Genomic DNA, 12,272 nt, shown 5'->3' on the forward strand with positions numbered 1-12,272 from the left:
TATGAAGCATTTATAAAAACCCTCATTGGAATAAAATGAGGTTACAAAACCTTTTTTTTTTTATTTCAAGAGAGTTCTAAAAGACCCTTTGATAGCAAGGACCTGAAAAAATGAAGGTATGGCAAAAAGACATACAGATGCTCAAAGGAGGCCAGATCTTTCTCCAATTCATATACATTTCCTTAAAACCATATTAATTAGATTGAAACAACATATACACACATAACTTGATATCCTTTTTTTTTTTAAGTATTACAGGGTACAGATAATTGTGGTTACATGAATCGCTTTTATACAGCTTGAGAAACGTTGTAACAGTGACTGTCAACCAGATATTGTTCATTGTATCTGTGAGGTAGGTTTTTTGCCCGTCCCTTCCCACCATTCCCCCTGGTTGATTTCTGTTGAATTTTACTTCCCTCTATGCACATGTGTGCTCATTGGTTAGTTCCAATTTAGTAATGAGTACATGTGGTGTTTGTTTTTCCATTCTTCAAATCCCTCATTTAGGATAATGGTCTCCAGTTCCATCCAAATTGCTGCAAAAGGCATTAATTCATCCTTTTTTATGGCTGAGTAGTACTCCATGGTATACATGTACCACATTTTGTTAATCCACTTGTGAACTGATGGGTACTTGGGCTGACTCCACATTTTTGTGAAATTGTGAACTGTGCGTGCTGCAATAAACATTTGAGTGCAGGTGTCTTTTTGATAAAATGACTTCTTTTCCTTTGGGATTGCTGGATCGAATGTAGGTTGACTTTAAGTTCTCTGAGGAATCTCCATACTGTTTTCCATAGAGGTTGCACTAATTTGCAGTCCCATCAATGGTGTATAAGCATTCCTTTCTCTCTGCATCCACATCAGCATCTATTGTTTTTTGGACTTTTTAACAAAGGCCGTTCTGACTGGAATAAGGTGATATAGCTCATTGTGGTTTTAATTTGCATTTTCCTGATGATCAGTGACGTTGATCATTTTTTCATGTTTATTGACAATTTTTCTATCTTCTTTTGAAAAGCTTCTGTTCATGTCTTTTACCCACTTTTTAATAGGGTTGCTTGATTTTTTCTTGCCGACTTGCTTGAGTTCTTTGTAGATTCTGATTACTAGCTCTTTATCAGATGTATAGCTTGTGAATATTTTCTCCCATCCTGTAGGTTGTCTCTTTGCTTTGTTAATTATTTCCTTGACTGTGTAGAGCTTCTTAATTTAATCAAGTCCCGTTTATCTATTTTTGTTGTTTCTGTAATTGCCTTTGGGATCTTCTTCATAAATTCTTTGCCTAGGTTGCTATCTAGAAGAGTTTTCCCCACATTTTCTTCTAGAATTCTATGGTTTCATACCTTACATTTAAGTCCTTTATTCATCTTGAATTAGTGCTTATAAATGGTGAGAGATAAGGATCCTGTTTCATTCTTCTGCATGTGGCTATCCAATTTTCCCAGCACCATTTTTGGTATAGGGATTCTTTTCCCCAGTGCATACTGTTGTCTGCTTTGTCAAAGATCAGATGGCTGTATGTGGATGGTTTTATTTCTGGGTTTTCTGTTCTGTTCCATTGGTCTATGCCTTTATTTTTGTGCCAGTACCATGCTGATTTAGTTACTATAGCCTTGTAGTATAGCCTGAAGTCTGGTAAGGTGATGCCTCCCAATTTGTTCCTTTTGCTTAAGGTTGCTTTGGCTGTTTGGCTCTTTTCTGGTTCCACACGAAGCGTAGAATTATTTTTCTAGCTCTGTGAGATACGACGTTGGTATTTTGATGGGAATTGCACTGAATCTGTAAATCACTTTAGGTAGTATGAACATTTTAACAAGGTTGATTCTACCGGTCCACGAGCATGATATGTTTTTCCCCTTGTTTGTATCTCTGATATACTTTTTTGATGAACAATATCAAATGAAAAAATTACAGGATTCTGCTCTTGGACAAGAAACTTAACTTTACATCTTTATAAAACAATGAAAAGCATTTGTCCTGTCTACCTAATGAAATTGTTCCAGCATCAAGCAACAAATGCAATATGACAATTTATATAATCAAAAACATGATACAAATATAAGGTTCTAAATCAATGAAATATGTACATTCACAACTGATAAAATCAAATTTTAACCATCAATTTGTTTAATCTGTTGTCATAAAAGAATATAAAAGATTTTTACCAATTGTACAGGAAAAATTTAAAGCCCCCATTAAAAGAAATAACACAGGGCAATTCACAAATTACAAATGAATTGCTCTCTGAGAGTTCCTCCCTCTCCCTCTGGAACATACAGTGAAATTGCTCCATGTGAGCATTTCATTTACCCAAATTAAATTAGAACAATGTGGTAATATGTAGTAAATGGCACATATATATATATATACACATACATATCAAGAGAAAAAAGAGAATTTAAATAGCATGGGTAATTTGCCTGTCATTTCACTCAGTCTGCTCTTCCCTCAGTTGCTCTTAGTGCCCATGCGGCTCTCAGAGTGAGAGCATCTCACCACATTGAGTGTGATGCTAACATTTAGAAAAACACATTTGTCATTTAACATGGTCTCCACATGCAAGGAAACTATTGCCAAAGGAACAGCTAACTCTTCCAACACTAGAGAAAAAATGTCTTTGCTGCCCTTATTGAGACTATCTGTCGGTTTCCAACACGCTTTTTAAAAGGGGCTGGAATTGTTTTGATTCTATGTCTTCTTTCCTTATGCTGACATAAAATACTACTTAACTCTATTTTTCTAAAACAAGGATGTGAGTCAACAGTTTGTAAATACTGGTTATGTTCCTATATCATCCCACAAAATCATTAGCTCTTACTTGACTTTAATTCTCAGGGCACTTGAAACTGTTAATCATTCCCTTTTTTTTTTTTTGAGACAGAGTCTCACTCTGTCGCCCTGGCTAGAGTGAGTGTCGTGGCATTAGCCTAGCTCACAGCAATCTCAAACTCCTGGGCTCAAGTGATCCTACTGCCTCAGCCTCCCGAGTAGCTGGGACTACAGGCATGCACCACCATGCCCGGCTAATTTTTTCTATATATTTTTAGTTGTCCAGATCATTTCTTTCTATTTTTTTTTAGTAGAGACGGGGTCTCGCTCTTGCTCAGGCTGGTCTCAAACTCCTGAGCTCAAACAATTCACCCGCCTCAGCCTCCCACAGGGCTAGGATTATAGGCGCGAGCCACTGTGCCCGGCCACATTCCCTTCCTTAATATACTCTTTCCTGATTCTACTCATAACTGTCCAAACACCGCTTCCTCTATTTCCTTTCTAGATCTTTCTCCTCTACTCACACCTGTAGGGTGGTACTCCTTAGAGTGCCTTCCTGACAGATACACTCATGGTAACACCTGTGTGGCCACATCTGGCAGTCCCAAACCACTGAATCTCTCCTCTCTCACTCCACATCCTCTTCCCCTCAAGCAATCATGCCCATTCCCATTTACTCAGTATCATGTGCCAGGTACCGAGTAGACACTGGAAATGTGCTGGTGAACAGAACAGGTAAGATCCCTTTCAACATAACTCACAATCCAAAAGGAGACGCTAGACATTTAACAAAGAGTTACAGATGTGGCATCATCTAAGTACGAGGGGCTAATGAAAGCAATTAAATAGAGCAAAATAACCTTGTCTGCGGACTCACAGAAGTCTTCCTATAGCCTTATAATTCCCAAATCTATGTTTCTAACCTTCCCTTCCCTGTAAATCTGCATACTGATTCCGAACCATAACTCAGGATCAGCATCCTATCCCTGAGCCCACCCCAATCTCAATCCTGCTCATCTTCCTTTATCCCCTACTTCAGTTGGTAGCACCACATTCACAAATCAGAAACCTGGCACTTAACCTAGACCCTGTCTCCCTCATCTCTGATATAAAAAGAATCTTCAAATTCTACCCTTCAAACAGGTCTTGAATCCATCCTCTTTTCTTTATTCCTGTAGCTTTTCCTCTTTTTTTTTTTTTTTTTTTACAGGGTCTTAGGCCGGGCGCGGTGGCTCACACCTGTAATCCTGGCACTCTGGGAGGCCGAGGCGGGCGGATTGCTTGAGCTCAGGAGTTCGAGACCAGCCTGAGCAAGAGCAAGACCCCGTCTCTACTAAAAATAGAAAAATTAATTGGACAACTAAAACTATATAGAAAAAAATTAGCTGGGCATGGTGGCACATGCCTGTACTCCCAGCTACTTGGGAGGCTGAGGCAGAAGGATTGCTTGAGCCCAGGAGTTTGAGGTTGCTGTGAGCTAGGCTGACGCCATGGCACTCTAGCCCAGGCAAAAAGAGTGAGACTTTGTCTCAAAAAAAAAAAAAAGAGAGACAGGGTCTTATTCTGGCACCCAGGCTGGAGTGCAGTGGGGTAATCATACATCACTGTAGCCTCAAAATCCTGGGCGCAAGCCATCCTCCCACCTCAGCCTTTTGAGTAGCTGGGACTACAGGTGCGTGCCACCACACCCAGCTAATGTTTTTTGTATGTAGAGACAGAGTGCTGCAATGTTGCCCAGCCTGGTCTTAAATTCCGGGCCTCAAGCAATCCTCCTATCTTGGCAGGAGGGTGATTTAGGGTCTATAGTATACATGTTTAACTCATCAGAGTCTACTGCCAAGTGAAATTATACCACTTTATGTACTGCATAAGAAATTTGTAACAGTATACTTCCATTTCTCATCCCCAACCTTTGTATCATTACTGTTAATACATCTTATTTCTACATGTGCTATAAACCTCACAATACAGTGTTATTTTGTTTTTAACATTCTACGATCTTTTAAAGAGATTTAAATATTAAGAAAAAAGTCTTTACCAACATAATGAGCACATCTGGTATTTGTCACTTTGTTGTGTAGGTCCAGATTTCCATCAACTATACCTTCCTGCTTGAAGGACTTCCTGAAGTAACTCTCATAATGCAAGTTTAATGATGATGAATTCTTTCAACTTTTGTGTAACTGAAAAACATCTTTATTTCACCTCATTTTCAAAGATATTTTCTATGGGTAAAAAATCCTATGCTGACCTTTGTTTTCTTTTAGTAAACAAAGAAAAGATGATGCCCCATGGTCTTCTCACTTGTGTTGTCTCCAAGAAATCTGTGGTTATCTTAATCTTTGTCCTTCTAAATGTAAAGTATCCTTTTTTTCTGGCTGTTTTTAAGATTTTCTCTTTATCACTAATTATAAGCAATTTGAGTATAATGTACCTTGTAGTTTACTTCATGCTTTTGTGCTTGGGGTTGGTTGAGCTTTGTGGATCTCTGGGATTAGAGTTTTCATCCTATGTCAAAAATTTTTAGCCATTAATTCTTCATATATTTTTTCTGTACTACCTCCTCTTTCCCCCTGCAACAGGGACTCCAATATTTGGATTCTTGAAGTTGTCCCACAGTTCACTGATACTCTGTTCATGTATTATAGTCTTTTTTCTCTTTCATTTTGGATAGTCTCTATCATTGTTTTCAAGTTTACTAATCTTTTCTTCTACAATGTCTACTGTTAATCCTATCCAGTGTATTTTTCATTTTTTTTTATCCTTTTTGTTTTTCAATTTCAGAATATTATAGGGGTACAAACATTTTGGTTACATGGATTGCTTTTGTACTGCTTGAGTCAAAGTTATAAGTGTGCCCATCACCCAGATAGTGTACATTGTACCTGTTGGGTCTGATTTCACCCATCCCCTTCTCTCCTCTCCCACCTACATGATTTCCATTGAGTTTTATTTCCATCTGTGCACATGAGTGCTAACTGGTCAGTTCCAATTTAATAGTGAGTACACGTGGTGTTTGTTTTTCCATTCTTGTGATACTTAGGATGATGATCTCCAGTTAACAACCTTCAAATTAAACAAGTCAGTCAAAGATAAAGAACAGAGAATTAAGAGGAAGGAATAAAGCCTACAAGAAATATGGGATTATGTAAAGAGGCCAAATGTAAGACTTATAGGCATCCCTGAGGGTGAAGAAGAAAACACACAAGGGTTAGAAAGCCTATTTGAGGGAAAAATTGAGGAAAACTTCCCTGGTTTTGCTAGAAATTTAGATACCCAGGTACAAGAAGCTTAACGAACACCTGGGAGATTCATTGCAAAGAGGCAATCATCACAACACATAGTCATGAGACTGGCCAAAATCAACATGAGGGAGGAACTCCTGGGAGCCACAGGTGAAAACATCAGGTAACTTACAAAGGAAAACCCATCAAGCTAACCGCAGACTTCTCAAGTGAGACCTTACAAGTCAGAAGGGATTGGGGCCCCATCTTCAGTCTTCTTAAACAAAATAACGGCCAGTCTAGAATTTTGTATCCTGCAAAACTAAGTGTCTTATATGAGGGAGAAATAAAGACTTTTTCAGACAAGCAAACACTGAGGGAATTTGTCAAGACTAGACCTGTCTTGCAGGAAGTACTCAGATCTGCATTATATATCGATCAGTACAAAAGAAACCCACCAGTGTATTTTTCATTTCATACGTTGTAATTTTCATCTCTAGAAGTTTCATTTGGATAACTTTTTATATATTTCATGCCTCTATTTACCATGTTCAATCTTTACTATAACTTCTTACGCACATGAAACACAGTTATAAAAACTGGTTGAATGTCCATTTTCGTTAATTCATCTGTGTCCATTCTAAGCCAGTTTCAGTTGATTTATTTTTCTCTTCATTATACATTATATTTTCCTGCTTCTTCACCATGTCTAGTATTTTTTTATTGGATGTCAGACATTGTAAATTTTACCTTGTTGGATGTCAGATGTTTTTGTATTCATATAAATATTCTTGAGTTTTGTTCCAGGATGTGGCTAAGTTACCGGGAAACAGTTTGATCCTTTCTGGTCTTGTTTTTAAGTTTTGTTAGATAAGACAAGAACATCATTAGTCTTAGAGTTCATTTTCCCCACTACTGAGACAAAACCCTGAGTATTCCTCCTGATGTCCCATCAATTATGAGGTTTATCATCCTGGCTAATAGAAATGGCACTATTCCTGGCTACATGTGAGCTGTGAAGACTGTTACCTCTAATCCCTTTGTAGCTCTCTAGTAACATTGAAATTGTACATACCTATGACTTAGCACTTCAGTTATGGAGAAATAGTTGAAGTGTATATTAGAAGACAACTAAACAGACATTCATTGCAGCATTGTTTGAAATACTGGAAAAGTTAAAGCTTCCTGAATGCCTATCAATCATGGATACATTAACTGTGATAAATTCGCATGACAATTACATGTAGCAGTTTACATCAATGAACTAGAGTCACATATATCAATGTGGAAAGATCTGGAAACAACATTGAGTTAAAAACAAAAAAGTGTAAGTTGCCAAATAAAACACACACAGTAGTATATCATTTACGAAAAGCTTAAAAGGAGACACGGAATAAAATTTTATATATACATATGCACATAAATGGTAAAATTACATGTATTAGTCAAGATATTGTGGTAAGAAACAGCCTCACAATCTCAATGACATAACAAAACAAAAAGTTTTCTTCTTGTTCATGCTATGTATCCCATGCTGAAGGTAAGGAAGGAAGGAAGCTTCTCATTATAGTTACTCTGAGACCTAGGTTGAAAGAGGCTCTATTACCTTCCCTGATTACTTTGGCAGGGGGAAGGGTGAGCAGTGAATCACATGCTGGCCCTGAAAGCTTCCCCCTAGAAGGGATACATGTTATTTCCATTCTTGTTTCACTCATCAAAAAGCATATCACAAGTCCACTCCTAACTTCAAAGAGGGGTAGGTAAGTACTATCTTACCTGTGCCCAGAACAAAAAAGAACAAGAATCTGTGAACAGCTCTAATGACTACCACAATATAATGGCACAGATTGGAAAATATGCTCCAAATTCATAAGTGTTTTCCTCTATGTAAGGAGGGAGGGAGGAAATGGAATTAGTAGCACAAACTGAATTCATCTGTATCTGTAATGTTCCTTTTTTCTATTTCTTTAAAAAACCTGAAAATAGTCAATAGATCTACCTGAGGCTATAGCACCTATATACAAACATATTAACAAAATATTAACATTTGCTAATTTGGGAGTAGATGTGTACATAGTGGTTATATCATCCTCCATACTTTCTTTATTATCTCAAAAAGATGCTTTTAAACAATTAAATATCACATACACACAAGGAAATAATCTATTTAAGTCTTTTGGTCTCACAATATAGAACTAATACCCAGAAAAACTAAGCAAGTTTCCCAATTTGCCCAGCTAAAGGTCAAATCACACAATCTATTCCCTAAGTCCAGAAATATATCACTAAAATATCATAGGGACATCAAGCCTATGATATTTTATGAAAAACACTCATTATAACAGAACACTCATTATAAAAATTCATGTATCTAGTAACATATTAATTTATGTGATTAAAATTTAGAATACTAATTTTACTTTCAGAAAATAAATTGTGTAACATTTATATGATTTAATGCTTAAGAATTTCATGATTAGTTTAAGCACAAAAAGACACTAAGCTTTTTTGTTCTGTAATGAATATATGTAGAATCAAAATGAAATTAGATGCTTAGAACTGAAATCTTACCCGTTCGTTTATTTCTGTCCACATAACAATACTTTAACTCATAGTCTTTTAGCAAATCATGAACCTCCTGAAAAAGACAAAACCACAAATTCAATAAACAAATAATAATAATCTTATTATTGCTATTATTATAGTTAACATTTACTTAGCTTTTAGTAGGTACTAGGCACTGGATTCAGTTCTTTTATTAAAACTAAGAACAGAATGAAGTCAAATTGCCAAGGTCATATAGCTAGTAATTTGCTGAGAGGAGAGTCACCCAATCGGCCTGGCTCCAGAGACAACACTCATAACCTCATGCCATATTGCCTTATTCCTTCCAGTATTAACTTCAAAAATGGTACACTACCATTGATAGTTACAAAAACAATACCATGAGTGCTCTAATAAGTAATCATATAAGTAATATGGAAATGGAAAACAAATAAGAGGACAGTTACAGTTGAGAAATATTTTCCCTTTTAACCCAATGCAAGAGGGGAGAAAAAAGTGATATAACAGACAAAGTATAAAAATATAAAGTTGGGTGAAAAATAATAGGACAGTTACAGTTGAGAAATATTTTCCCTTTTAACCCAATGCCAGAGGGGAGAAAAAAGTGATATAACAGACAAAGTATAAAAATATAAAGTTGGGTGAAAAATAATTCTTTATGACAAAAATGATAAAGGTAAAGTTGATAATTTAGTATTCCTTATTAGTAAGCCAATATTACAAATATTTTTAAAATACATATACTTACTGATTTTGTAAAATAGTTTTCTGAATCCTATGGTATTATGTTCAATATGCAAATTAGTTTATGTTACTATATTAATTTTTTTATCTTGTAAACTTCAATGTTTTCTTGGACTTACAGAAACATTTACTATAGTCTTCATTAAGAAACCATAACTCTTCTCAATAGTCTAACATAAACATCTTGCCAACTGACTAATTTAATACTTTATATAGAAGGTGACATGGTTTTGTTTGAAGGGATCCAATGTGTGCTTTTAGTTGCACAGAATCTAATCTCTCATTTCACTGGTTAACAGCCATCAAACGCTAGATAAAGAAAATATGATACTGCTCTTCACATTATCAAGTATCTGTAAACAAATGACATGTTATGTTAGTCATCCAGCTAAGAGAACCACCTAAGAGAGCTTAAATATTCAAAGATGCATTTTGTGATTTGAAAACACCCATATTTCTAATCATAGCTCTTCTATGTATCAGATGTGGGATACAGAGTTTGCCAACTGGGAAACCTTACAAAGCTTCCTACAAAGAAAAAACCAATTATTTTTCCCCATGCCCTGGTTGCTTTGACCCAGGCAAAAGTGGGTCATCCCTCAATTTGAGCCTTGGTAAGTTGGCCAAATTAAAAACAAAACCTGAAAGAGAGTCCTAACAACCATTTGCCAAAATTCTCCTATGCTCTGTCACACAGAACTGAAAGGATTAAAATTATAGTTCCCTATACTAATCTAGCTTTATATTATAACATTTCCACTAACTAATTTTAAAGAATGAAATAGCACCTTTGATTAACACACTTTGTCCTCTGACTGCCATTATCAGTTACAAATGTCTTAGAGCAAGATAAGTTAATCAAAATTGGTATTACTAATAGATAGCTTTAGTAACCTAGCATCAATACCTGCCTGAGTTTCCAGCCTGCTGGCATGCCGTACCGATTTTAGACTTGCCAGCCCCACAATCATGCGAACGAATTCCTTAAAATAACATATTCTGGATACTAATCCTTTGTTGTTAACTGTATTATAAATGTATTCCCCTAGAATGTGATCTTTTTGTTTATTTGTGGGCGTTTTGGTGAAGAGGAAGTTTTTCATTTTAATGAAGTCAAATTTATCAATCTTCTCCCTTAAAATTATGCTTTGTGTGCCTTAGGAAGTCCTTTCCTAACTGATGTATTTCCTTTTGTTTTTGAATAGTGTAAAATATTTTCCTTTCACATTTTAGTTTGGAGTTTGTTTTTGTGTGGTGTGAGACAGAGGGTTTTTTTTTTCTTTTCTCTTATGGGAAATTGATTTTATTTTTTTCCCATATGGGTAACCAGCTGTCAGGGCATCATCATTGTATAGCCCATGCTTTCCTTGATGATCTACAGAGCCATCTCTCATCTCTCAAGTTCCATGATTTATATGGATTTTCTTGCCTCTTGCTTTTGATTTCATTGGACATTTTGTCTATTCTGTGCTAAAACTATAATATCTTAAATAATATAGCTTTATAAGTTTTGATATCTGATAAAATCAACCCTCTTTTTAATTGCTATATAATATTACCTTTTAGGAATATATAATAATTTGCTTAACCAAACTCCTGTTGATGGACATTTGGGTTGTTTCTACTTTGGGGCTACCAAGAATAAAGCTAGAAGTAGAACTGCTGAGTAGAATATACTAAGGAGTAGAATTGCTAAATTATATGGTAGGGATAAGTTTATCCTTAAGAGAAACTGCAAGTTTTCCAAGATTTCTTAACCAATTTATACATTCACCAGCAGAATATTAGTTACAATTGTTCCACATTCTAACCAACACCTGGTATTTTCTGTGTTTTTAATTTAGCTGGTGGAAGTGCAGATATATCCAATTATGGTCTTATTTTGAATTTCCTTGATGCATAATGATATTATGGACCTTTTTATTTGCTTACTGACCATTTGGGTATTCCTTTTTTGTAAAATGCCATTCTAATCTTACATTGGATTGTCTTTATAAACTTGTAGAATTTCTTTACAAATTCTAGGTTGTTTTTATTAACTTTAGAATTTCTTTACAAAAATAGCATATACAAAAACATACGTATGCTTTGTTTTGTTTTGTTTTTGCTTGGAACTGCATTTGGATGTCCCACACCAGTCCTTTGTCAAATACAGGTACTGCAAACATCTTCTTTGAGCCTGTGGTTTGCTTATTCACTTATTAATAATGTCTTTATGGCCAGGCGTGGTGGCTCACACCTGTAATTCTAGCACTCTGGGAGGCCGAGGCAGGAGGATTGCTTGAGCTCAGGAGTTCCAGACCCACCTGAGCAAGAGCGAGATCCCGTCTCTATAAAAAAGGAAAATTAGCTGGGCATGGAGGTGTGAGCCTGTAGTCCTGGCTACTCGGAAGGCTGAGGCAGGAGGATCACTTGTGCCCAGGAGTTTGAAGTTGCTGTGAGCTATGATGATGCCACTAACGCTCTAGCCCAGGTGACAGAGCAAGACTCTGCCTCAAAACAAAAAGTCTTTTTGATGAGAAGATATTAATTTTAACAAGGTCCAATTGATCATATTTTCTTTTCTGGTTAATGTTTTTTGTGTCCTGTTTAAGAAAACTTTACCTACCCAAGGTCATGAGCACATTACTCTATCTTTTCTTCTGGAAAGTTTATCATCCTAACATTTACATTTAGGTTATGACCCATCTTAAAGAATTTTTCTAAATGGTGTTAGGTAGGGGTCAAGGTTCAATTTTTTTTTCTATATGAATATTAAACTACCCCAGCATCATTTATTGAAAAGACCATTCTTTCTACAACCAAACTGCTATATTATGTGTGGGTTAATTTCTGGACTCTATATTCTGTTCCATTGGTCTATTTGTCTAGTTGTTATACCAATATCACTTTATATAAATGATTATAGCTTTATAGCAAGCTTTGAAATCTGGTAGTGTAAGTCTTCCAACTTTTTTCCCTTCA

General features: G+C 35.9%; 1 protein-coding gene across 1 annotated transcript in view; it reads right to left on the minus strand.

Annotated features, from left to right (window-relative positions):
* Nucleotides 1-12,272, minus strand: part of RAVER2 (ribonucleoprotein, PTB-binding 2) — an 83,107-nt gene that overhangs the window by 54,319 nt on the left and 16,516 nt on the right. Inside the window, exon 2 of the mRNA XM_012639451.1 lies at nt 8,571-8,637. Within this exon, the coding sequence (XP_012494905.1) occupies nt 8,571-8,637 (67 nt within the window). The remainder of the gene's footprint in view (nt 1-8,570; nt 8,638-12,272) is intronic.

This window comes from Propithecus coquereli, unplaced genomic scaffold (genome assembly GCF_000956105.1).
Source record: "Propithecus coquereli isolate 6110/MARCELLA unplaced genomic scaffold, Pcoq_1.0 Scaffold14, whole genome shotgun sequence".
In the NCBI taxonomy this organism is placed as follows: Eukaryota; Metazoa; Chordata; class Mammalia; order Primates; family Indriidae; genus Propithecus; species Propithecus coquereli.